Source organism: Capra hircus, chromosome 23 (genome assembly GCF_001704415.2).
Source record: "Capra hircus breed San Clemente chromosome 23, ASM170441v1, whole genome shotgun sequence".
In the NCBI taxonomy this organism is placed as follows: Eukaryota; Metazoa; Chordata; class Mammalia; order Artiodactyla; family Bovidae; genus Capra; species Capra hircus.
The window spans coordinates 13,019,282-13,045,833 of record NC_030830.1 but is presented as its reverse complement, the minus strand read 5'-3'; the positions used below and the strand labels follow the sequence as shown (position 1 = coordinate 13,045,833).

At 38.7% G+C, this 26,552-nt stretch overlaps 1 protein-coding gene across 5 annotated transcripts in view; it reads right to left on the bottom strand.

Moving 5' to 3' along the window:
• The window catches only part of CDKAL1 (CDK5 regulatory subunit associated protein 1 like 1), a 607,581-nt gene that overhangs the window by 479,298 nt on the left and 101,731 nt on the right, over nt 1–26,552 (bottom strand). For all 5 annotated transcript variants that reach the window (XM_018039026.1, XM_018039029.1, XM_018039027.1 and 2 more), the window contains one exon: nt 21,881–21,965. In XM_018039026.1, the coding sequence (XP_017894515.1) occupies nt 21,881–21,965 (85 nt within the window). The remainder of the gene's footprint in view (nt 1–21,880; nt 21,966–26,552) is intronic.

Genomic DNA, 26,552 nt, shown 5'->3' with positions numbered 1-26,552 from the left:
ATGGATAACCAACAAGGACCTACTGTATAGCACAGGAAACTCTGCTCAATGTTGTGTCGCAGCCAAGATGGGACGGGAGTTTAGGGGAGAATGGGTACATGTATATTTATGGCTGAGTCCCTTCATTGTTCACTTGAAATCATTACAACTTCATTAATCAGCTATACTTCAATATAAAATAAAAAGTTTTAAAGAAATAAAGAATAATAATAATAATAATAAAGACAGGGGGTTTGAGTCCCACTGTCAGGGATCATCAGGGATCATGGATTCAAGTCCCATCCAAGAAGGACTGTGGTTTCACCAACGTCCTAGTATCAATATGCAAAAGTTACCAGACCTATACAACAAATCCCATAGGACAAAGTCCTACAAATTTAAAAGCTGCCTGCTGTGAAAATAAAGTCAAAACTGAAAGGCTTCTAAGCATACCACCCCAGTTTATATATGTTTATTTGTAAATTATATACTTCCTCAGGTGGCACTAATGGTGAAGAACCTGCATGCCAATGCAGGAGACATAAGAGAAATGGGTTTGACTCCTGGTCGGGAAGATCCCCTGGAGCAGGGCACGGCCACCCACTCCAGTATTCTTGCCTGGAGAATCCCATGGACAGAGGAGCCTGGTGGGCTACAGTCCATGGGGTCACAAAGAGTCAGACACGACTGAAGTGACTTAGCATGCACACACACAACTCACTGTGAAAACTGTTTGTGTACTTCAGAAAAATACACAGAAACAGAAAATGTAAAGAATGAGATAAAAATGAAGCTTTTACTATTTTCTTCCCACCCAACTCCCAGTGCACTGTTTTATCTACCCTGCGGGTATGTGTACTCTATTTTGGAAATACCTACAAGAAAAGACAGAAACCAGACTGAGGCCTTTACACTGCCTTGGAATCCATTCAAATTATGAGAGCACCAACAACTGATTATCTTCTCCAACTCAAGATGCTTGCTTTCTGCCCTTTCTGAAACCTTTAGTACCACCTCCATCAGAAGATACAGGGCAAGAGATGGACAAGGAGGCAAAACAGCATGTGCAGAGGCCACTGCTTAAGAGCACTAATGAGGAAGTCTAATAAAACTCAGATTAAATTAAGTGTGCATGCTTGCCCTGCCACTGCTGACTTTCACCTAGCCTGGTACACTTGCTGCCCTTGCTTCAGACCATCATGCAGGGCAAGCAGTGTGATCAATCACCTCCAGCACCACCAGCAGAAGGCAGGCCGGCCCCCCACACCATCTGCACACGCACCTGCTCTCAGCAGCACTGGCTGCTCGGGGCCTGCTGGCCCAGAGATGCCCTGGCCCGGAGGGGCACCACTGTGAACTCACATTTTCCACAGAAACAAGTCCAAAGATGAAGGAAGAAAGCTGCAGATAGTGAAAGACAAGAGACAGAATAATGAATGGCAGCTTACAAATGAGAGCTACAAAACCTCTTGGGAGCTGGGTCATACAGCATTTTACCCACCCACAGTCCCTGAAGATCTTTTTTAAGCAGTACTGCCCACTCCCTTGGATATTTCCTACTTTAAAAAAAAGTCTAGTAATATAGTATTTGTTGCATGAAGTATATATTTCATCTTATTTGAAAAATATATTTATTATTATGTATGAGCAAAATGGTTATTAATATAACATATCATAATCTCTATTTCCTGTTTTTGTACACTGATGAAAGTACTCAAACAGACCATGGTGGATACACAGGAAAAATAGCAAAAAATTGTTAAATTCACTGTCTTGATTACTGTCTAAATGGGCTCCCCTGGTAGCTCAGATGGTAAAGAATCTGCCTGCAATTCAAGAGACCCACGTTCACTCCTTGGGTCGGGAAGATCCCCTGGAGGAGGAAATGGCAACTCACTCCAGTATTCTTGCCTGGAGAATTCTATGGACAGAGGAACCTGATGGGCTACAGTCCATGAGATCACAAAGAGACAGGACTGAGCAACTAACACTTTCACTTTCACTGTCTTTAAGAGCACAGTAAAGCAACCCTGACTTTAAAAGTTCTCCTAGAGCTGATTCTCAATATACAAAGAAGCTCACATGAGCATACTTATAAAACAAAGTCTGTAATTAAAGACAAAGTAAACAGTAACTAATCCAAATACATTAAAAATGGTCGATTCCACTCATAATCAATGAAACACACATTAAAACAAGGAACTATCATCCGAATACCCATTAAATTAGCAAAGTCAAAAGGTGTAATTCTAAAAGAAATGTGTCTCTTTCACTGCTGGACAGGAAGCTGATTCATACACTTTTTCCAGAGAACAATGTGACAACATGTACCTGGAGTTTTTGAAATACTGTTTTCAACCAAATTTATACCTTTGCAAATATAAGCTACATTAAAATATATATACATTAGCCAGCCAGCAATGAACCCAAAGACGTATACCCGAGATGTTCATTTCTTTCATGTTCATAATACATGTATTGGATGCACTGGACAAATTGGATGAAATTTAAGCATCAAAGAAATGTACATAAACTATAATATATCCATAACATGAAATATGACACAGCCATTGAAAATTCATATCAAGTAATAAATTTGAGTGTTTAAGTAAGACACAAAAATAGCACCAAACAATTTCACCTGTATGAAAGAGGAACCCATGCAGATAAAGACTGGAGAGACACAGAGCTGCATGCTAAGTGCACAAAGGAACACAAGCAACTCTGAAATTGCATTTTCCAAACATTCTACAATCTGCTGCTAACCTTATTTTTTAAATAATCAGGAAGAAAAATAGTTTGAAAAGTCTATGGATCAACAACCAATGATACTGGAAGACCGTAAAGGTACAGGTGGTATGGTACAGCCAGGACCAGAGCTGCCTGAGGGATGCGGCCTGCAGTGTCGTCATTGCTGGAAAGGATCTGTACTGTCCACTCCATCCTCCCCAGGCCTCCAAGCACCCGGCCTGGCTCTGCCGTGAATGAGAAAGGAAGGAGGCCTAGAATCCAGAGAAGTGCTTTTCTCCTCCTACAGCCCTGCAACTTCCCACCAGTGCCCTCTACTGACTGCAGCAGCTAACACGAGAACTATTATTACCGGGTCCAGTTCCAATTCCACAAAGCAAGACAGAGAAGGCTGGACTAGGAGCTAAGAGACGATAAACTGAGAGCTGGCACACCGTCTCTCCTATCAAATAAAGACTGGACTCTCCCTTATTCATTTTTGGGTCCCTGGCCCCTAATACAATGCCTGGTGTAAAGTAGGAATTAAAAACATGGAAAGAAAACAGAATTTAGACCCAGGCAAATACTTGGTTCAAGCCTGTCCAGTCAAAGGCCAGGGACAACGCACAACTTAGCAGCAGGAAAGCACTGATTTCCCCGACTCCAGGGAGCACAGGACCGTGGCTGCCTAGAAACATTTCTGACTCCAGGTCACACTTTAGGAGTTATTGTAACAACTTCCTATGTTCCTTATAGGGATTCATCTACAAAAGAGAGGCCATCCTGCAAAAGAACTGCAAATGCATTCAGGACAACACTGAACAATTGAGGCAAAGCGGGCCAACAGGAACGAGGCTTAATCTAAAGATCCCCACCTAAAGTGACGCAACAAACAAAACTGAAGTCATGGATCCTTCCCAACCTTTCTCTCATTTTTCATTGTTCATCTCAGATATTAAAAACTTTGGATATCATTGATATCCAAAACTGTTACTTTTTCATCTTAAAATCACATCCTGATGTCAGAAAACTTAGATGATAAAACAAAATACCTCTTTACAAGCTAGCAAATAAGAAATATGGGTTTAAGTTTTGCCCTATTATCAAAAACCTCACCTTGCTGAACAGAACCATCATTAAGTTGTCTTTTTCAAGGTTTTTTAAGGCTCAAGATTTGATCCAAAAGTGCCCTGTCCAGCCAGATTTCTACATAAAGCTACACGAGTGTGTGCTCGGTTGCTCTGTCATGTTCGACTCTTTGTAACCCCAGGGACTGCAGTCTGCCAGGCTCTTTTGTCCATGGGATTTTCCAGGCAAGAATACTGAAGTGGGTAGCCATTTCCTCCTCCAGGGGATCTCCTCCTCCAGGGGATCTTCGCAACCCAAGGATCGAACCTGAGTCTTCTGCATCTCCTGCATTAGTAGGTGGAACTAAACATTGAGCCACCTGAAAGCCCCACAGAAAGCAACATGCAGAAAGCAGACATTTTCTTTCAATCAGAATAAAGAAAATCGCAGATGTAGACAATGACAGACAACATTCAGTCTTAATGAAGTCTTGCTCACTGAGAGAGCAATTCGAGGCAAGTGACAACTTGTCTAGTCTTAACCATCTTATAAAAAAAAAAACTAGTCCTAGAATAGTAGTGCTTTGAGCAATAAAGATAAAAAAATAAAATCAAACACTGCTAACAGGACTGTCAGGAAATTCACTCTCAGTTTTCCTTAATTTGGCACATATTTATAACAAAACTAACTTCAAATATAATGTTATAGCTTTAAAAACTACTAATACATAGGAGTCTACAATCATTACAAAATAAAGTTTTTCTTAAAATAGCAACAAAATTGATAATGTCCTTGTAACCCAAGATGTTCTTCCAATAAATTTCAGAAGGAACATCCATTCATCTTTCAGAAACTATACAATTATGCCAGAACCTCCCTCTAAAACCATTCAACACAAAACAGACCTAGACTCAAAGTTCACCCCTAAAGAGGCTTATCTACAGCTGAGGACAGGGTCCATGCTCCAGTTTCCAGAACACTGTCCAATGTGTAAGACATAAGGGATGATATTTGCTGGAGATGGAGAAGGCAATGGCACCCCACTCCAGTACTCTGGCCTGGAAAATCTCATGGATGGAGGAGCCTGGTAGGCTGCAGTCCATGGGGTCGCTAAGGGTCAGACACAACTGAGCAACTTCACTGCTAAAAGGGTCTCTCCACATAGATGTCTAACACACAAGGTGGCCCAGGTTGTGGATAACAACGCCACTCATTTTATCTCATAGTCACTATTACTAATTAAAAAATATTTCAATTTATTCTTATTCACTGCTACTGGTCATAATGAACCCTTTGTCAGCTGGTTCCAAACAGAACAAAATACTATCCCCATATAATTTCCATTCCTAGCAATAATCTAGGTCTCGTCTAAGGAGGGCTGGAAATGGAATGGCAGAAATAGGAATGGCAATGGCAATTTAACATACAGGTTGTTTTTTTTTTTAAGTGTTTTTCTGCTATGTTTGAAATATTTTTCTCTTACTATGAATAAATATTCTAGAATTCATTTGAGATCTAGATTAAAAGTTACTCTTTCAAAAGCCTTCCCAACTAGTTCACCCCAAAATGATCCCACCTAACTATAAAGAACCATTCTAAAACTAATAAAAATGCAATAGGGAATAATTAAGAAATGCAGTAAATCAATCAGCACCCAGAAAAATGAGATAAAGAAGCTAAAAAAAAAGGCAATTCGAAGAGAAAGTGGTGGAATTAGAGAACAGGAAATGCGAATAACATTCATAAAACTGGATTCTGAAAGATTTAAAAAAAAAAAAAAAAGGATAGAGCCAATATTTAAAATTAGAACCCAAGAAAACTTTCCGGAAATAAACAAAGATCTGAGTCTACATATTGAAATTCTTCCAATATCTAGGAGAGTTAACGTGGAAGAATCCCCTGGATAAACCTTAGTAAACTCTTAGGCTTTAAAATAAAGATACTCAAGGCCCACAGGCAAAAGAAAAAACCACAATGAACAAAGGCAAGCAAATCTGACACATCTGAGTTTCTAAAACACGATGCATGGCAACAGTAGAGCAGCTTTTTGTTTTTGTTTAGAAATTCAATGAAAGAAAGTATGAATAATGGATTTTACATCCAGTCAAGCTGTCCTTCAAATATCGCTATATAAAAAGTCTTAAACGTAATAGGAATTCATAATCCTTTCTTGAAGAATCTACTACAAAATAAGCTTATTTATGCAACCAACCAATGACTAGGGAAATTTCAGAGAAACAGAGTGGTAAGTCCATTCATACAAATAACTGTAAATCTGAGACTAAAATAAAAGGGATAGACAAAGGTATAAAAAGCGTACAAAAAAAGAGCAAAGTAGAATTCAAGCCGCAAGGGTTAAATAGGAAAAGAACACTTTAATTCTAAAGCCACCACTGACAACAGAATTACAAGACTTAGAAATATTCACGGACCAAATAGTGCTGGAACCACACATAGAATAAAGAGGCTGAGTCTGAAAGGGTTTTAATCTTAGGGGAACTAGAGGATATGAAATGGAGAATCTCACAAGTGTGCCATCAGAAGAAAGAACCTTAAAAACAAAGAGACGGTCTTTTTTTTTTTTTTTTTGGAGAGTACTTTGGTAACTAACACCTATGTATGCACTTACCTTTCAACCTAGCCATGTCTACTTGAGAAATTAATCCTGAAGATACACTTCCAATAATGCAAAAGTTTAGTCACTACACACTATTTGGAGCTACAAAATATTAGAAACAACGTAAATGTGCACATGTCTGAAAGTGGCTGAAAATACAGCCACTCGAAGTGCTACTCAGCCATAAGAAAGGATGATCTCTATCAACTCAAGCAGAGTTTCCAGCCTCTATTACCGAAAAAGGGTAAAGAATAAAGAAATCTCTAGAATATGCCATCATTTAAATAGAGGGAGATTTCTAAAACTTACAAGGATTCTGCATACAGAATTCTGTATATTCTGTGGAATAATGATCCACAGAGTAAATAACTGTGAGTCAAAACTGATATAAATAAATGATTAAATACAACTGTTACCCTCATAGTAAAAGTCCAATTAAAAAATGTAAAAGACATGATGGAAATAGAAAAATCAAGATTTGACTTGCGCTTATATGTCCAAAAAAAAAAGAAGAAGAAGAAACCAGAAGCTAATGGAGACAGGTGGGAACAGGATGGAAAGAAGAGAAGAATCGGGATGATAAGCAGCATAAGTTCCAAGTGATACTTCTGAGTACTATAGAAAAAGCAGAAGAATCAGAGATCAAATTGCCAACATCCACTGGATCATCAAAAAAGCAAGAGAGTTCCAGAAAAACATCTATTTCTGCTTTATTGACTATGCCAAAGCCTTTGACTGTGTGGATCACAACAAACTGTGGACAATTCTGAAAGAGATGGGAATACCAGACCACCTGACCTGCCTCTTAAGAAATCTGTATGCAGGTCAGGAAGCAACAGTTAGAACTGGACATGGAACAACAGACTGGTTCCAAATAGGAAAAGGAGTGCGTCAAGGCTGTATATTGTCACCCTGCTTATTTAACTTATATGCAGAGCACATCATGAGAAATGCTGGGTTCTATGAAGCACAAGCTGGAATCAACACTGCTAGGAGAAATATCAATAACCTCAGATATGCAGATGACACCACCCTTATGGCAGAAAAAGAAGAACTAAAGAGCCTCTTGATGAAAGTGAAAGAGGAGAGAAAAAAAGTTGACTTAAAACTCAACAGTCAGAAAACTAAGATCATGGCATCTGGTCCCATCATTTCACAGCAAATAGATGGGGAAACAATGGAAATAGTGGCAGACTAATTTTCTGGGCTCCAAAATCACTTCAGATGGTGACTGCAGCCATTAAATTAAAAGATGCTTACTCCTTGAAAGGAAAGTTACGACTGACCTAGATAGCATATTGAAAAGCAGAGACATTACTTTGCCAACAAAGGTCCATCCAGTAAAAGCTATGGTTTCTCCAGTAGTCATGTATGGATGTGAGAGTTGGACTATAAAGAAAGTTGAGCACCAAAGAATTGATGCTTTTGAACTGTGGTGTTGCAGAAGACTCTTGAGAGTTCCCTTAGACTGCAAGGAGATCAAACCAGTCCATCCTAAAGGAGATCAGACCTGAATATTCATTAGAAGGACTGATGCTGAAGCTGAAAACTCCAACAATTTGGCCACCTGATGTGAACAACTGACTCATTTGAAAAAACCCCAATGCTGGGAAAGATTGAAGGCAGGAGATAAGCGGATGACAGAGGATGAGAGCTGCAGTCCATGGAGTCTCAGAGTCAGACGCAACTGAGCGACTGAACTGAACTGACATATACACAGATATAAATATGTGTGTACAAATATACATTTCCTAGGCCTGTCCACAATTAACAGCCACCTCATGCGAAGAGTTGACTCATTGGAAAAGACTCTGATGCTGGGAGGGGTTGGGGGCAGAAGGAGAAGGAGACGACAGAGGATGAGATGGCTGGATGGCATCACGGACTTGATGGACATGAGTCTGAGTGAACTCCGGGAGTTGGTGATGGACAGGGAGGCCTGGCATGCTGCGATTCATAGGATCAGAGTCAGACACACTGAGCGACTGAACTGAACTGAATTGCAATGATATCCCAGTAACAAGGAGCGTACCTATTTCTCAGAGGTTTCTTTATATCCTTCACCAATGAAAGAAACCAGAGCTCCTTGGAGAAATGGCTCAAATCAAGACCAAAGCAAGGAAAGCACAAGAGAAGCCTGGACTCTCATGGCATTGGGAAGAAGCCAACTTAGAGGAGTGTCCATTGGCCAAATCCAGACAATTTGAGCAGCAAAATAATGATAGCAAGGAATTATGTCTAAGATTAAAATAAATAACCTTGACTCTGTGTGCGTGCTCAATCATGTCCAGCTCTTTGTGACCCGTGGACTGTAGCCCACCAGGCTCCTCTGTCCACGAGACCTTTCCAGGCTAGAATACTGGAGTGGGTTGCCATTCCCTCCTCCAAAGGATCTTCTTGATCCAGGGACTGAACATGCATCTCCTGTGTTTCGTGCATTGCAGGTGGATTCTTTACTGCTTGAGCCATCGATAGACAGATAAAAGAAGGAAAGAGTCAGCTGTTTCTTATAGCAAGATTCCAATTAATTACCAAAGTATGCACGATGGCAAAAGAAAAATCATCACTTGAAAAGTAACACAGAATTGTTATATGCAAAAATAATCAATGAGGGCAAAAATTAATGGTGAAAACATGAAACTGGATACATGCATAATACCAAAGTATCACAAAATACTCATTCATTCCAAAGGCAAAGATAGGAACTAGTGCAGAAAGCTGAAAGCCACCACCTTAAGCAGATACATTTAATATCCAGTATATGTCAAAGTTAACAACAACAACAAAAAGATTTAACAATACCCTGAATCTTCTTAGTATGATACACTGAGAAGGACACATACCTATCACTTTCTATATTCTCGATAAAATGCATAACATCTGAATCCAATCATGAGGAAATACTAGAAAAGCTCACATTAGGCAATATTCCACAACAAAGGTCACCAGTACTCTTCGAAAGTGTCAATGTCATAAAAGACAGACTGAGGAACTGTCCTATATTGGACAATGTAGGATCTTAAACTGAATCCTGAACCTGAAAAGCACAAAATTTTGAATGAAGTCTGAACAACAGTTCATGGTATTGTCAATACCATGACTTATTATGGTTTTTATTTATAATAATAAATTTATTATAATTTATTGTCAATTATCAATAAATTAATAATTAATCAATATTAATTTCCTGGTTTGATCACTGCATTATGGTAATGTAAGATATTTAAACATTACAGGAAGCTGAGTGAAAGGTCCATAGAAAATCTCTGCCCTGTTACGCAACTTTTCAGTTTTACATTATTTCAAGATGCAAATTAATACAGAAGTTTAATACTCTATAAAATTCCAATCAAAGCATGTTTATAAACAATATTTATAATAGCCAGTTATTAGGGAAAAACCTAAATGTCCATCAATAGATGAGTAAATAATATTTCACATATATAAAAGAGAACATTTACGAATCCATAAATGAACGAGAGCACAAAGAAGTAGTCTATGAATCTCTGCAGGGACACAAAGACGCTGTTGCAGAATGTTCAAGTCACAATCTGGAATGGGAATTGGATATTCAACTTTCCTCTAATAATATCCAATAGCACCTACAGAAATCCAACAAGTATTATAGAACTCTTCTCTTTCGTTAGATTTTCACTGGTTGTATCTAATTCTCCATTTTCAAACTAAATGCAAAACACTAAACTTTCATCTGAGAACAAGAAGCATTGTTCTCAGATGAAACAAACTTTTCAGAATTATGTAAAAATACTGTTTTCAAGCAGTTAATTATATAATGGATTTAAATTTCAACCTGTCTTCCAATTGTTTAAGACCTTCTGTGATAAATTTTAAACTCTGTTTTTGTTTTCCGTCTAAACTGTTCTAACACTTTTCTAAACCAGGTTTACTTGTTATCACAAAATGAAGTATCAGAAACAATGAGATACATACTTTCCTTATAAATTCCATGTCAAATATGGTCACTGCAATTCTTAAGAAAGTATGTGAAAATTCCCATTTTGCTATTGTTATTATTTCTGAAATAGCACAGGGTAACCAAAAAGAAGAAAAGTTCTCAAACATCAACTATGTTGTTTCTTAAATATTCTGAATAAAGTAAACAGGAGCGAGAGGGTCCATTGGTTCACAAATGTGCTAAGAATGTCACCCAATATTCCAGATGTGATAAATGAGAAAGATAAAACACGTATCTTGCCTCAAAGACTACAACCTGTGGCAGAGGTATCAAGGCACAGTAAGTATTCTCCCTTTCCTCAGTACTAACAGAACCCCAATTCTGCTGGAAGCAAAAAACAAGACTAAAATGTAGTAAAAGTTTTAGCCACACAGTCGTGTCCGACGCTTGGCGACCCCATGGACTGTAGTCCGCCAGGCTCCTCTGTCCATGGAATCCTCCAGGCAAGAACTAACCTAAATCAAATGAAAATACACTGCATTTCCTAGCCTCCCTTACAAATAGCGGTGGTCATGTGATATGGCTCCAGCCAACAGGTGCAAACACAAGGTTTTGTGTGAGACTTCCTATGAAGCTTCTTTAAAAAAGGGACAAACTCAGCTGGCATTGTCCCTTTTCGTAGTTCCTCCTCTTTGTAAAGTACATATAATGCCTGAAGAGTAGCAACCACTTTACATCATAATGGAAAGATCAAGAGAACTTTAGAGACTCAGATCTCAACATCCTTGAGTTGGTAAACTAAAGCCAGCAACTTCCTAACTATGGACTTTGTATTACATAAAGAAAAATAAACCCCCAATGTTACTTAAGCTTCTATTTTTAGGGTTTTCTATGACATGCACCTGAACTTAATTTCTAAGTAATGCAATCTAATAGGAAAGAGATACAGAAAAAGTTCTATGAAAAGCTACAAAGGAAGACATTTGTTCTGACAGAGGCAGGGAGTGGAGTAGGTCAGGAGAAAAGGGGGGGGGAAAAAAAAGCCAACACAACAAGAAAGCAAACACATGGGCTGACTCATTCATTTGTTCAACTATTACTGTCAACCAATGTATGAGGTGCTGGGATACAGATAAAAGACACAGTGGCTGTCCTTAAGGAACTTCAAAATGGGTTACAGACAAAGATATGATTAAAACTCAGGGTTATTTATAGGGGGCAGCCACACACAGCTGTGTCAGATGGTGTCTACGAAAATTGGTATCTTTCCCTCATACCCTCAGTGGTACCATCCACTCAAAGTCTGCGCTCAAAGGTACGCCTTAAGGACTGCCCTCAGCCCCTGGGCTATCAAAACAGTAATAGAGAAGCTAAACATAGGGTACTTAGGATAGAATGTGCATCCACAGGTAAGACCACTCTCTAAAGGCAGAGCTGCACTTTACCCGATGACTCTATGTATCCTTCACTGCACCCCACCCAGTTTCCCATGGTCAATGACAACCAAGTTTTAATGTAGTCGAAAATTCAAAGTAACTCTTTTAATATGACCCAGAGGACACCTAAACCTAATTGTAACCACAAGCAAGGGACAGAAACAGTTAATACTTAATATTTTAGTATCTTGTCCTATGGGTTTAAAGTCATACTTTTCATTTATTATCAGCTAATAGCACTGCTGAATGACCAAAACTTCAGAAAGATTATGTTTTTTACACTTAGAGCATACAAGAAGGGGAGGAAAAAAAACACAAGCATCTTTTTTTCTCTCCTGTTGCATAAACACACACACACCAAGAATAAGTAGAATGTCTTTCAAACCAAAACAATAGGAAATCACTCTTGGCTGAAAGCACAGGCTTAGATCATGTTGATTTCATCTTTAATCCTGCTGAAGCAAGTTTCTGCATGCTTTCTGGGCCTCCACCTACAGAGATGTTAGGACAACAGCCAACACATATATTTAATTACGTAAGTATTCAATGCTATCAGCCAGCTGTTGCCAGTACATAATACACTGACCTCTTTCACTTACTCTCCTGTTTAAAACGGCAAACACAAAGCAACTGTTGCTGTAACAGTAATCATGAAATATGCAAAATACTATTCTCCAAAAACATGTTAGGTAGCTATGAAACTCAGCTTTGCATTTTAAAATGATTTACTACATCTAAACTGCTTTTTCTGTTCCTGATTTGCAAATTAAGGAACTAATCTTTCAACTGCAAATTTATTCCTTTTTTGTTTGTTTGAAGTTAACCAGGACTTCAATCTTAAATATACTTTCTCCTTTATGCCCCATCAAATTTCTCACTGGGATTTGTCACATACCAATCTCCCTGTACTCCCATTCATCTCCATGCTTTTCCATGGATAGGGGACATGCAACTAAAGCCTGTAACAGGAAATGGGTCAAAATCTGCCCTGAATTATTTAAGTCTCACCCTTCACTTTAGGAATCAACAGAGAGCTCTTCATTTATGTTTCCAGAAAGCATGTTCATCCAATACCATCATTAACCCCAGACTAGCTGACAGGGGAGAAAAACAATACAAAGTCCTAGCAACAACAGAAAGTAGACTAAACAGTCCCATGACTTAAGACTTGAATAATATGAATTCACATATGGCAGACAGGAAGAAGATCTAACGCAGAAACAGCAACTCATCCAGAGAAATTTGGCCTGCATCAAACCAGCTTTCAATTCGACGAAAAACTCAGTGCCAAATACTTAACCAGGCACCATTCTAGAAACTAAAGATCCCTCAGTAAACAAGACAACATCCCTGTCCACATAGATCTTACTGTTCCACTCCTCTCACAAAGATCCTGTATCAAGTCAACCTCCTCAAAACATCTACTTCTTCACCCACAACAGTCATGTTGATTTTTTTTTCTCCCACTTTGGGGTTTTTAATATTTTGTTCATTCATTGAAACTGGACCACTTGATACTCAAATATAAAGTTATATAGTTAATAATATACTTAACATAACACAAAATAATATATTAGCAATGACTTGTTGATGCCCTGACAGCAGAATGATGCCAAGCACTCTTCCCCCAAAAGGAAGAATAAATCAATTTAACCTAATTGTACAAATACATGTTGAGTACAACTATGTGTCTACAACAAGGTCAAATACTACCTGTTTTATATCTACCCTTTCCCACCCTCTGACTTGAGATGAGAAGCTTCAATTAAATCAATGGCCAAGATTCTGAAGCAGGCCCAGCTTGCTTCATGTGGCAGGAAGAACAGGGTCCTGCCACTTAGAGCTGAGGTTCTGCCAACATGACCAAGCGAAACTTCAAGAAGGAAGAACTCTCACTCCTTTCACTACCTCCCTCTGGGAAGAATTGTGGACTCATTGTGACAAGCACGCTTCTTATCTCATTTAGGACAACAAGGGAGCAGGTTTCTTCCTAGTTTATAAGCAAAACATAAAAAGCAAAATGCCATGATTCCTTAAAAAGAGAGCCCTTTCGTACAGTCTTGCAACTTAGAAAGTTCTTTCCCCTTGTAGCAAATCAAAGCCTGTGTCTACAAGGGAGTCACAGTGGTCTTGGGAGTCTCCAAATAGCTGACAAGCAAGTCTTACTCTATTGATGGTATCTGTTTCCCAAGAAAAAGAAAATCATTATATGGTGGAGTCAGAGGGTCAAAGACTTCATAAAAAAGGATTTTCCTGAGGTCAATAACCTGACTTAAAGACCACAATCTAGTAGAGAGCCAAATATGTAAACAAATAATAAAATGTAATATGCAACAATAGATGTTTGTCTGGGATAAAGCAGCAGCACAGAGGAGAAGGCGATTACCTCTGTGGACGCTAGCGGTGAAAGGTGGGTGGTAGCAGGAAGATAACCTTGCACTGAATTACCTCTGATAGGAGCGCCACAAGATGACTGGGTTGCCAAGTAGGATTGCGTGGGGTGCATAAGAGAGAGAAGAGAAGAGAGAGTATTCACATGCATGCACTTGTGGGGGAAGAAGAGCACACTCCAAGGAAGAGGAAAAACATACGCAAACACATTATGTGTCTGGAAAATCATACAAGCCTGGCAGGAAGTAAAATTCTATGGAGGAGCAGAGAGAAAAGAGGCAATGGAGGCAGGCGAGGAATAGATTTTTTTTTTTTTTTGAAGGCTAATTACTTTATAATGTTGTATTGGTTTTGCCATACACTGACATGAAACCGCCACGGGTGTACCTGTGTTCCCCATCCTGAACCCCCCTCCCACCTCCCTCCCCGTACCATCCCTCTGGGTCATCCCAGTGCACCAGCCCCGAGCATCCTGTATCATGCATTGAACCTGGACTGGCGATTCGTTTCACATATGGTAATATACATGTTTCAGCGCCATTCTCCCAAATCATCCCACCCTCACCCTCTCCCACAGAGTCCAAAAGACTGCTCTATACATCTGTGTCTCTTTTGCTGTCTCGCATACAGGGTTATCATTACCACCTTTCTAAATTCCATATATATGCGTTAGTATACTGTATTGGTGTTTTTCTATCTGGCTTACTTCACTCTGTGTAATCGGCTTCAGTTTCATCCACCTCATTAGAACTGATTCAAATGTATTCTTTTTAATGGCTGAGTAATACTCCATTGTGTATATGTACCACAGCTTTCTTATCCATTCATCTGCTGATGGGCATCTAGGTTGCTTCCATGTCCTGGCTATTATAAACAGTGCTGCGATGAACATTGGGGTACACGTGTCTCTTTCAATTCTGGTTTCCTCGGTGTGTATGCCCAGCATTAGGATCTCTGGGTCATATAGCAGTTCTATTCCAGTTTTTTAAGGAATCTCCATACTGTTCTCCATCGTGGCTGTACTAGTTTGCATTCCCATCAACAGTGTAAGAGGGTTCCCTTTTCTCCACACAGATTAGTTTTAAATACCTTGTTAAACTAAGAAATTCTATCTTCATTCTGTATCTGAGAAGGAACTGTTACAGAGTGTGAAGGACAGGAAAGCATGAGCTGGAACAGAAAAGAAGCTGAGAACAGGCTCAACTTCTGCTGTAATATTAAGTGCAAGAAACACGGAGGACCGTTACTAAGACATTAGCCACAGGGATGGAGAGAAAAGATTCAATTTAATGTGTCCAGTTCGTGGCAATTTGATGAAACATGAGAACATACTGGTTCACTGCAAATTCCAAGAAGCAATAAACACTAATAGCACTGGGCAAAAGCAAAGAGAAGAAAGAAATTGAAGGGAGGAAGAAAAGGGCATTTCAGAAGGAGAATCAATTCTAAAGGACAGGGAAAACTGGCAAGGGAAAGAGGGAGACAAAGAAAACTCTCAGACTCTCTGATCAGTGACTTGTAACCCAACAAAGACAGGTTATAGGAACGTTGCTGGAGAAAAGGTGAGGCAGATAATGGAGAGGTTCTGACACAACGATTTAAAGTGTCAACGGGGCATCTAAATGACAAAGTCCAGAAAGGAGCTAGATGTACAAGCTTGGTTCTTGGAAGGGGAGACCAGGGTCAGGAACAGAAATTTGGGAGTAATCAGCATACAGATAGTATCTCAACAGTAGAAGATGAGAAATGGTAGCAGGAAGTGTAAGCTCATGTTAAAAATAGCACTGCTTTCAGAAAAACAGTCACATTAGACAAAACTTGAGCAACAATACGTATTAGGTCAAACAGTACAATATTTTGAACTAACACTCCATGTTGAGGGAAACCTTTAAGGTGGGAAAGGAGAGCTGGAACCATGAGACTGTGACTGGTACAAGCAAACAATGATTCACTTTCTGTGGCTGACGCTTGAAACAATAACATAAAACTGATACTGAACTAAAGTCACTTCATACAATCAGAAAAGCCAAAATTAAAATATCTCAGTGTAAAGAAAAAATCCACAGCCTACAGTATTAAAAAAAAAAAAAGTAAGTTTAACAAAACAAACTGTTATCTAACCTGTTTCTTGCGAAAAGCCAAACTAAAAGGTAGTAGTTTTATCTCCCAATGCCAATTTTTTTAATTAAAAAAAGACTGCCTGATTACTAACAAATCTAGTTAAAACAGAACTAGTTGAGTTTTTTTTTCTTTCTTTAAACGGTGTAAGTACTAACTGAAAACGAAAACATTTCTGTTCTTAATAAGTCAGTTTTTCGAAGGCAATTTATTTTACAAATTCAAGTTGAAATAATATTCTGATGTGTCCCCCAACTTTAACTTATGAGGAAGTCCACTAAATCCACATAAAGCCAAAACTATTTTCATAATAGGAATGAAGTTCCAATAATTTGTTTGATCAACAAGATGCTGTTTCTAAAAAGAGCTCTCCTTTAAACTGAAGATATCATACAAAGCACATTACCCTCTGTCTCAACACACTTTCATCTTGGTCCATTTCTCCTTATATTTCCAAGGTTCTTTCCAGTAATTTCACTTAGATATCTAAACCATCCCTTTAACATTACCATTTATTTCTTCAGGCAAAGGTGGTTCAAAGAACTCGTGACTTGTCTATCTACTATCAGTATGGCTAAACCACAGTGCCCATTTGGGTTAATAATGCACAAGGTCAAACAGAGGTTGACAGTCCATGATCAAAGCAAGCTGGCTATTCTTTCTGTCATTTATATGGAACACACAAGACGTGTTTATTTTCACCAGCCTCTGAATGACCTCCTTTAGGTGGCATGGAAAAGATCCCACATTTCTATAAAGCATGAACCAAAGGAGTTTTCTTATTTGATACTCTCATTAAGAGGAAATTTTTTTTTTTTAACTTTTGATCTTTTTCGTTTACTCAAGAGCCCCTCAAGTTAAAGGCCATATTGTCTAAATCAAATTGGTATACTGGATAAAAACAAGGACAGGACAACTGGCAAGGGCTCAAGAGGAAAGAGTATGCATGCAACAGCCTGCCATCACAAAACGCGGGGCTCATTAGCAACTTTTTCAAAATTAGTAAAGGCAATAATAGCATTTAAGATTTCAGAGTTCAAAAGGCAGACAAAAAAATCATTCTTAACTCCTTTTTCACTACTTAAAACTCCTACTCTTATCAATCTGAGTATCAATGATATAAACACTGCAAAACCTTAGTGATTAGACCAACTAGTAGAAAGTATTGAGCGGTAGAGCCTACAGATGAACAGACATGCATTTTCATCCCAACTATGTTATTTTGACTAGGTTAAGAAATTACTGAAGGACACAATGATTTATTATCAGTACCAGTGTACAAAATGAAAATTTCCAAATAATTTTATGCCAATATGCTCTGCAACAAAGGTTAAATAATACTCCCAATATTTTTTATACTGTGATGCTGCAAACCTAATACTTTTGACCACCGCCACCAAAAGAAAAGAAAAAGGCCATGGCTGCCTTGTCACATATTTACAGTTCTGAGATCTTAATCAAGGCTGCATTAATCACATGAAAGATAATAAAGCTCTCACAGTTTTCTTTCTTTTCTCCTGTAAATACAGGAGGGTCTACTGCCGGGTAGCTCAAGAGATAAAATGATTTGATAACAGGCAAACTACTCTTAAATATCAAGATTACATTGGGAGAGAAACAAAAGCAGATGATCAGAAATAATGACAAACACCCAGACATAAGTGGCAAAGTGAAGCAATCATCACTCGTAGGGCTTTCAGACTAGAGAAATATAGCCCCCAGCCCATTCAATAAAGGGTGAGTTCGAGCATAAGGGATTAGGTGCGGCTGAACAAAGAGAAATGCGACATCCTACCAGGCACTGTGCTGCACTACTGAGCGACTCTTTGCAACCCCATGGACTGTAGCCCACCAGGCTCCTCTCTCCATGGGCATCTCCAGGCAAGAGTACTGGAGTGGGTAACCATTCCCTCTCCCAGGGGATCTTCCCCACCCAGGGATAAAACTCAGGTCTCCCACATCACAGGTGGATTTTTTACAGTCTGAGCCACCAGGGAAGCCCCGATAGTACTATCCTCGCATTTAAATGTTGCCTCACTATGATGAGAAGAAAAAAAGGCATCTAGTGAGCAGGCTGAAGGGAAAGGATGGAGCCAGAGGTAGAGAGAAGACAAACATGCCGCATGACTGAAGGTATAATAAAGTTTATGAACTATTCATCTTTGTTTTGCTTTGTTAGGAGACAGTGATGAAAGAGGGGAAAACATTTAAATAAAGTGAAATGCTTGACAAGAGTAGGTAATCTTTCACTGAAAGTCTTTACATATATAAATGTCACTTGAATTGGATGTTTTCTCAGTGTTAATTGTTAATGTGCCTTCTACAGGATTATATTTATTCTGGAAACAAATCCAACATTAGCTTAGGTGTTACATTAACAAGAGCTAGTTATGATTATCAAAAGCCTTCAAAGCCACTTAAAACAGAAATACTTAATCACCTATAGTACTGTTTTTAAATTTTCTCTCAATCAAGCAGAACAGCGCATTAAAGGAACCTACGCTCACTACCGCTAGCTTTGTAGCATTAAAATGACAAACACATCTTAAGTGATTTCCTCACTTAATCAAACACCATATCATTATCTTAAACCACTTTCACAACAGTTTATATAAGAAAACCCACTGACACAAGTTATATTTGACTTTTTAAGTAAACTTGTAGAAACAGTCTAGAGGTGTATCCATTAATTACATTATAACATTGATAATCACAGAAACTAAGTTCTCTGGGTTTTGAGTTTAGAGGCTATCAGTAGCACTAAAATATCTTTGTATCTTACACCTTTCCAGTGTGGAAAAAAGTAGATAATGTGAAACATGACAGACGTCTCACAAAATAAAAAGCATTCTTTGAAAATAAGCAGCACCTGGCAAATTTCATGCTCTGCTCTTGTTTTAACTCTCGCTTCTTCTGGTCCTAACCACAGCCCTAACTCCCTAGTTCCTTCCTACATCACCGCCACCCTCCTAAGCCTCCCACCATCGTTCAGGTAGCAGGTCTTCACTGCTCCTTCCATAGTTACTGAGTTGAGAATCCCATCACATTCAAAGGTCACTTCTATGGAAATACAAAAGCTGTATCTCAAGTGTTGTCTGATAATCTGCCCCAAATCTACAACTGCTTACCTGACATCTTTACCTGGAAAGCATAGTATTAAATTTAACAACGCACAGACTGTAGTGAGACTGCCTACATTAATATCCCACCTCCACCATTTATGAACTCAAGGGCTTTAGAGAACTTCATCTGAAAAACAGATGCTTTTTCCTCTGTAAAACAGAAATAAAAGTGAAAACTATAATTCATTGGAAGACTGTTAAGAATTAAATTAGATAATATCCAATTGATGTAAAGCACCTTGAACAGTGCCCATCATACAGAAGACGCTTGACGAGGATCAAATATTACCCATTACTTTATAATAATATATAGCTATAACTTCACATTTTCAAAACTAAAACTTGTCTTCCTTCAAACTGAAGAACAAAGAGGCACTGGCACTGTCAAACGTTTGGGCCTAATATAAATCTAGACTAATTAGGACTATGTAGAGTAAGCACCGACACACAGAACTAGATCCATGAAACTGAACACTGTGCCAAGGGACAGACCCACATATCTGTGGACAATGAGCCTATGACAAAGCGGGTAATAAATAAATAAAAGGAGAACGGGCAGGCTTTTTAGAAAAAAATAATAAATGATACCGGAAAAGTTGGTGTTTATGCAAAAAAATAAAATGGGACCCCCTTCCTGGTACCACACCAAAAGAAAAAAAAAATCAATTCCAGATGAATTATAAATATGAATGTAAGAATTAAAAACCACAAAATTTTTAGAAGAAAATACACAGAATATCTTTAGAGTAAGGAAAGACATCTTAAAGAAAACAAGCACAGACCCAAAGGCAAAGATTGAACATTTTAAGCCAGAATTTCTCTTCAGCCTGAGATACCGTTAGAGAAAGTGAAAGATAAGCCACAGCTGATAGCTGCAACAAATGTAATATGTAAGGGTTAGTACACAGAATGCATTGAATGTATTCCCACAAATAAAAAGACAAGTATCAGAAAAAATACTTTAAAAGCATTTCACACACACACACAAAATTCAAATGGCAAACATACAAAAAGATCCTCAACATCACTAGTAATCACAGAAACAAATTAAGACCACATTGAAATACCATCTCCACCACCAGACTGGCAGAAATTTACAACCCTGACCATATCAAGTATTGGCTAGAATGGAGAACAACCACACACATCCATGACCGGTGGGAATGAGGTTCAGTATATCCGTCAGGGAAAAAGTTCAGCATCACCTAAAAGTTTGAATATGCACACACCTGTGACCCAATAATTCAACTCCCAGGTACATATCCTAAAATAACTTTTGCACGGCTGCACTGGAAAATGTTCAAAATATTCAGAGCACCAATGCTCATAAAAGCAAAACATAGGGAAAACTCAAAACTCTTTCAATGATAAAATGAATAAATTATGACAAATTCATTTAGTAAGATACTACAAATGGCCAGAGTTATTTTACATCCATCAACATGGATAAATCTAAAAGCAAAATGGTGAAGAAGCAAATTCAGAACATAAACAGTGTAAGTCCAATAAATAAAGCTTGAAACAGGGCAAAACTAATTAAATGCATTGTTTACAGATATATTTAGCAGATGATAAATTAAAGGAAGGGAATGACTCACACAAGTCAGGATAAAGATTACATCTTGAGGATACGAGTGAAAGAGGAACAGGGGGCAGTTACCTAAGGTCTTGGTAACGTCTTATTTCTTATGCTAGATGGTGGATGCATAAGTGTTACATTTGTTATCCTTATTTAAACTGTACATGTTTCATAAACTGATTTATGCATGACATATTTCACAATAAAACCAATGTGGTGGGATAGAATTTGAGAGTGAAGTCAGGAAATGAAGACTTAACAAGTTTCTCAGGAAAGGCAAGAAGAAAAATAGGATGATAGCTAAAAGAGGTGCATTGGGGCCGAGTAGACCTGAGTGTGTTTATAGGTCAATGAAAAGGCACCAATGTGGTTGGAGAGGTTGAAAATAGAGGTGAATGAGAATATAAATTTATAGAATGAAGGTTCTAAGAAGGTGGGTGGAATAAGATTCAGAGATGTGAAAGAAGAATACTTCTTTCACTGTAAGTTGAAGAACAATTCAATAACCATGGATTACATGCCCACTCCCCCAGTAAACTGCAATTTCCTTGATGGCCAGGCATTATTAGCACCTAGAACAGCATAACAGGCAGGGAAGAGAGAAGAGGTAAGGACTGCTTTGGGCAGTTTCAAAAACTAGGGACTGGATTCCCTGAGAAAACTATGTTATTAATACTTAACAGATAGTCAAAACATCTATTAGCCACCTTTATAAATACTCAAACATCTATTAGAAAAGTCTACATTCAAGTTTTGCTCTTTATCAGATAAAGTCAAAACAGTATAATTAGAAAACTCCAACTCATACTTTTACTGATAACATCCTGAATATTTGTAATGTTAAGAATCTTTTAAAAGCTATTTTCCCAAAATTCTTACAACACTTAGAAAAGATGAAGAAAGAAAAAAAAATCAGCTTTCACTTACTTAATTGAGTTTCTAAAGTGGTCTTCAGCCGGATTTTTTACAGTACAACTATTCAGGAGCCATAAGTCTGCATCTGATGCATTTTCTATTAAAAACAGAAATATGAAACAGGAAAGTAAGTATCACATTTAGTCAGCCAAAAACATCCAAGTGCTTACTCAAATGGCATTGGGACTGTGGTGGGGTGAGGGGTTGGGGGAAGAGCTAGAGGATGACTCAGGTCAATGGGCCATTACAATACAATATGCAGCTGCTTCAATATGGAAACATTGGTGAGAAATAAATATTAAAAATATATAACCTGTGCTCTCATTTTCCCATTTAAAATATAAAGAGGATAAGCACTTTCTTCCTACGTTGTCAACACCTGCAAGTATTTAATAACGTCCAAAAGATAAAGTGAAACTGGCCTAATCTTACCTCTGAATATGAAATTAATTGCCTCTCTGGGGACTGTGTGCTAACATTATTCAAGCACATGTATTATACACTGAATATTCTTCAGCTTGAGATGTTACTAAAAATATGGTTTGTCTTCTTTGAAAAAGTTAATGATTTACATCAAAGTGAGCCTTTTATTCCTCTCGCTAATTCGATTAGATACTGTTATATACAATAATAAAGTCACTAGCTATGCAACAAATCACCTAAACTCATGTTTACTGAAATGAATTTATAAATGCCTGGAGTGCTTGATGCTATTCCAACAACCTTACTGCCTAAAAGGACTTAAACAGTAAAACAGGATTACCACGATGAAAGGAAAACCAAAATTGAAAACTGCAGCACCTTCACTGGTATTTCATTAAGAACAGAAGCAAAGGTCAAAAGACATGAAGAACCAAGGACACTTGATGTCTGTGTGTACAGCCTCTGCCTGGGAACAGAACTTCCAGTGAGAACATAACATGAAAGGGAGGGTGAGCATGTCCAAGCTTCCAGTAAAACTTAGCAAAACCTTCTTCCCCAGCATCTTTTATAAAAATGGTAAATTTCTTTCTACAAAGAGGCAAGATACACAACTATCTGAAAAGAAAAGCTCCTCATTACTATACATCAGCTGAATACTAAGATTCCCTCTAACTTGTCTTACTCCTTCCATTCACACGCCTCACCCGCACCCCAGAGTCGATCTTCCCACCCAGAACCCAGCGGGGCTGTCCATAAAACATCCACCTGGCTGCCTGCTCAAACTCAGAGATGACGAGTATTCACCTACCTTTTCTAGTTCCTCCCAAATTATCCCCAGAGATGCTACCTAAAAGACAGTCTTCTTGTAGCAATCTGATCAATTACCTTTTCAATCTTCCAGGGAATTCCAGTTGGTATTCAAAAATCTCTACCTCCTTAACTTCAATATTCATTTCTCCCTATATTCTTTATCCTTCCAGCCACACCAAAGCAAATTCCTCAAGTTTGCACTAGTCCATCTGAGGAGCACACTTGATTTGCTTCACAGAAACAGCTCATGCCCCTTTCATCTGCCTACCCACTTGGCTAACTCCTATTCGCCCTTCAGTTCCCCCTTGATGTTGGTTTGACGCCTCCTCTCTGCACTCCCATAGTAGACTGTGTTGAGACTATCCTTGTACTTTACAATTCTGCATTAAAATAATACATTTTCCCAGTCTGTCTATATTACTATTAAAGAGATATTGAAGACAACATTTTTTTCTGCTGTTATCTGAAAGTCCAGGGCCTAACACAGTGATGGGTACAGAACAGACATTAAAATAACCATGGGAAACAAAACAGGGCACAAGCAGGAACAAGAAAAAAGATGCTAGAGAGATAATGTGTGGGACCACATGCATATGGCTTGTTAGATGCCGTCTACCAATTTCCTAAAGCTCTGAAGGCCACACCAATCCTCCAAAATAAGCTTCGAAGAAGCTCACCAATTTATTTAACAAATATTTAGGACCGAGATTTTACCTTATTCACAGCCAGATCCCCAGCACTTATTACAGTGCCTCGTACATAGGTACTCAGTCAGTATCTACTATTTACTGAATGAATACTGAATCTTGAAAGACAAAGCAATACTAGGAGCTATGTATTATGCACACAGGAAAAAGTCACGGGTGTCTGTTAGCTAATGATGAAGAATGTAGAGACTATGGGCTTACTTCAAACAAACAAAAGTCAGAAGACAGAACCATATGTGGCAGAAGACAAGTCTATATCCTGGCACATTCTTTTCTTCAGTCACCTTCAAGTTGTCAGACCACTTTCCCCATACTTCAACAAAAGCCTTCTCAAGGAGAACTCCATTAATAAATAAGGCACGTTATTCTACTTTGTCTGGAATTTTGCCAATGTTGAAATGTATTGCCTTTCAAAATAAAGTGAATACTATGCTTGGTGACTCAGTACTCGTGATCAACAGGAATCCTGTGAATATACCAATATGCCCACAATGTTATCTAACTTTTTTGGTGTGTGTGTGTTAGTTACTCAGTTGTGTCCAACTCTTTGTGACTCCATGGACTGTAGCCCACCAGGCTCCTCTGTTCATGGAACTCTCCAGGCAAGAATACTGGAGTGGGTTGCCATGCCCTCCTCCAGGGGTTCTTCCCGACCCAGAGACAGAACCTGGATCTCCTGCATTGCAGGCAAATTTTTTACCATCTGAGCCACCAGAGGACAAACTTTTTGGTAACCACCTCCAAAAAGACCATGTCCTTTCTCCAATGAACACGTGAGTTTCTTATCCAGTTATCTTTGAACTTGGTTTTGAGCTAATATATTTAATATTGTCAAAAATATCATTCTACTTAGAAGTCAAAAAGATTGTTCTACTCAGAAGTGTAAATCAACCAGCAATCAAAATGCAATGAGGCTGTACTATGTGTCAGGCTCTGTCCTAAGTGCTGGGGATGTGGCTGTAAAAGAGATTCCAACCTCAAGGAGTTTACAATCTTAAAGAGGAAATCTGATCAAAACAAAAGAACAGAAACGAGCAAGGTAATTTCAGGCACTGGTCAATGATATTAAGATGATTAAAGAGGGTAATGAACAGAGAATAACTGTGGGGTTGCTGGTCAAAGTAAGTGTCCCTCAGAACTTTAAATCTGAGTTGAGACTGACACAATGGGAAGGAATCTGCCAAGCAAAGATCAGGAGAGAGAGCACTCCAAGAGGAAAATACCACAAGTGCAAAGGCCATGAAAAAGGCCCAAGCTTATCATGTTCCAGTAACAGATGATCAGCGTGACTGGACACAGGGAGAGAAAGTTCTGAGAAGCAGGGAGGAATCAGATAATGCTGGCAAGTTAAGAGCTTTCAGTTCAGTTCAGTTGCTCTGTCGTGTCCGATGACTCTTTGTGACCACATAGACCAGCACACCAGGCTTCCCTGTCCATCACCAACTCCCAGAGCTTGCTCAAATTTATGTCTATTGAGTCAGTGACGCCATCCAACCATCTCGTCCTCTGTTATCCCCTTCTCCTCCTGCCTTCAATCTTTCCCAGCATCAGGGTCTTTTCAAATGAGTCAGTTCTTCACATCAGGTGGTCAAAGTACTGGTGTTTCGGCTTCAGCATCAATCCTGCCAATGAATATTCAGGACTGATTTCCCTTAGGATGGACTGGTTGGATCTCCTTGCAGTCCAAGGGACTCTGGAGAATCTTCTCCAACACCACAGTTCAAGAGCATAAATTCTTCAGCACTCAGCTTTCTTTATAGTCCAACTCTTAACATCCGTACATGACTACTGGAAAAAACATAGCTTTGACTAGACAGACCTTTGTCGGCAAAGTAATGCCTCTGTTTTTTTTAATATGTAAGAGCTTTACATTTATTCTAAGAGTAAGGGGAAGTCACCATTGGATTTCAAACATATAAACTAATTTCTACCTCAGTAATCCCATTCTGCAATCACTGCGAAGAAAAGTCTGTAGATAGGGTAAAAGTAAAAACAAGTGGGAGAAGAAAGTAAAGGCAAGAAAACCAATTGGAAGCTGATGCAATGCAATGGTCTAAGAGTATGCGAAAGGTGATGAAACCTAGACTGGGGTCAGAGCAATGACATGAATCAGAGAAGTGAGGAGAGGCATGTTTCGGAAGCAGAATTTAAAAAAAAACTGATAGAGTAGGTATATGCTGTGCAAGAAGGAATCAAATAGGATCCCTAGGCGCATGGCAAAGATTCTGGCCTGAGTATCAGTTGCCTGTGGTGCCATTTATCAAAATGAGGAAGGTTTAGAAAGACATGATTTGGGGAACAGAGAATCCAAAGTTTTGTTGTGGCCATGTTATATTCGAGATCCCGATTAAACATTTAACTAGAAATACTGATCAGTCATTTGATCTCAGGAGTCTTCCAGGCTGGAGACACAAATGGGAGACTCAGAAACCCAAAAAAATAACTGAATTCATAGGAATGGATGCGCTCACCTAAGGACAGCAAATAGAGGGGAACGGAGAGAGAGAAGCGGAAGACAGAACACTGGTGCTCCAGGGTCTCATAGAAGCAGAGATGAGAAAGGCCATCAAAGAGAAATAGCCAGGAAGATGAGAGGATAGAAACGAGGGCCCATGGCGTCACAGAAATCCACGAAGAGAGTATTTTTAAAAGGAGTAATCCACTGTACTAAATGCTAAGAGTTCAAAGAAAGATATCTGTACAGTTACTAAAAAATTAAGATGATCCTCCACCCTTTATCATTT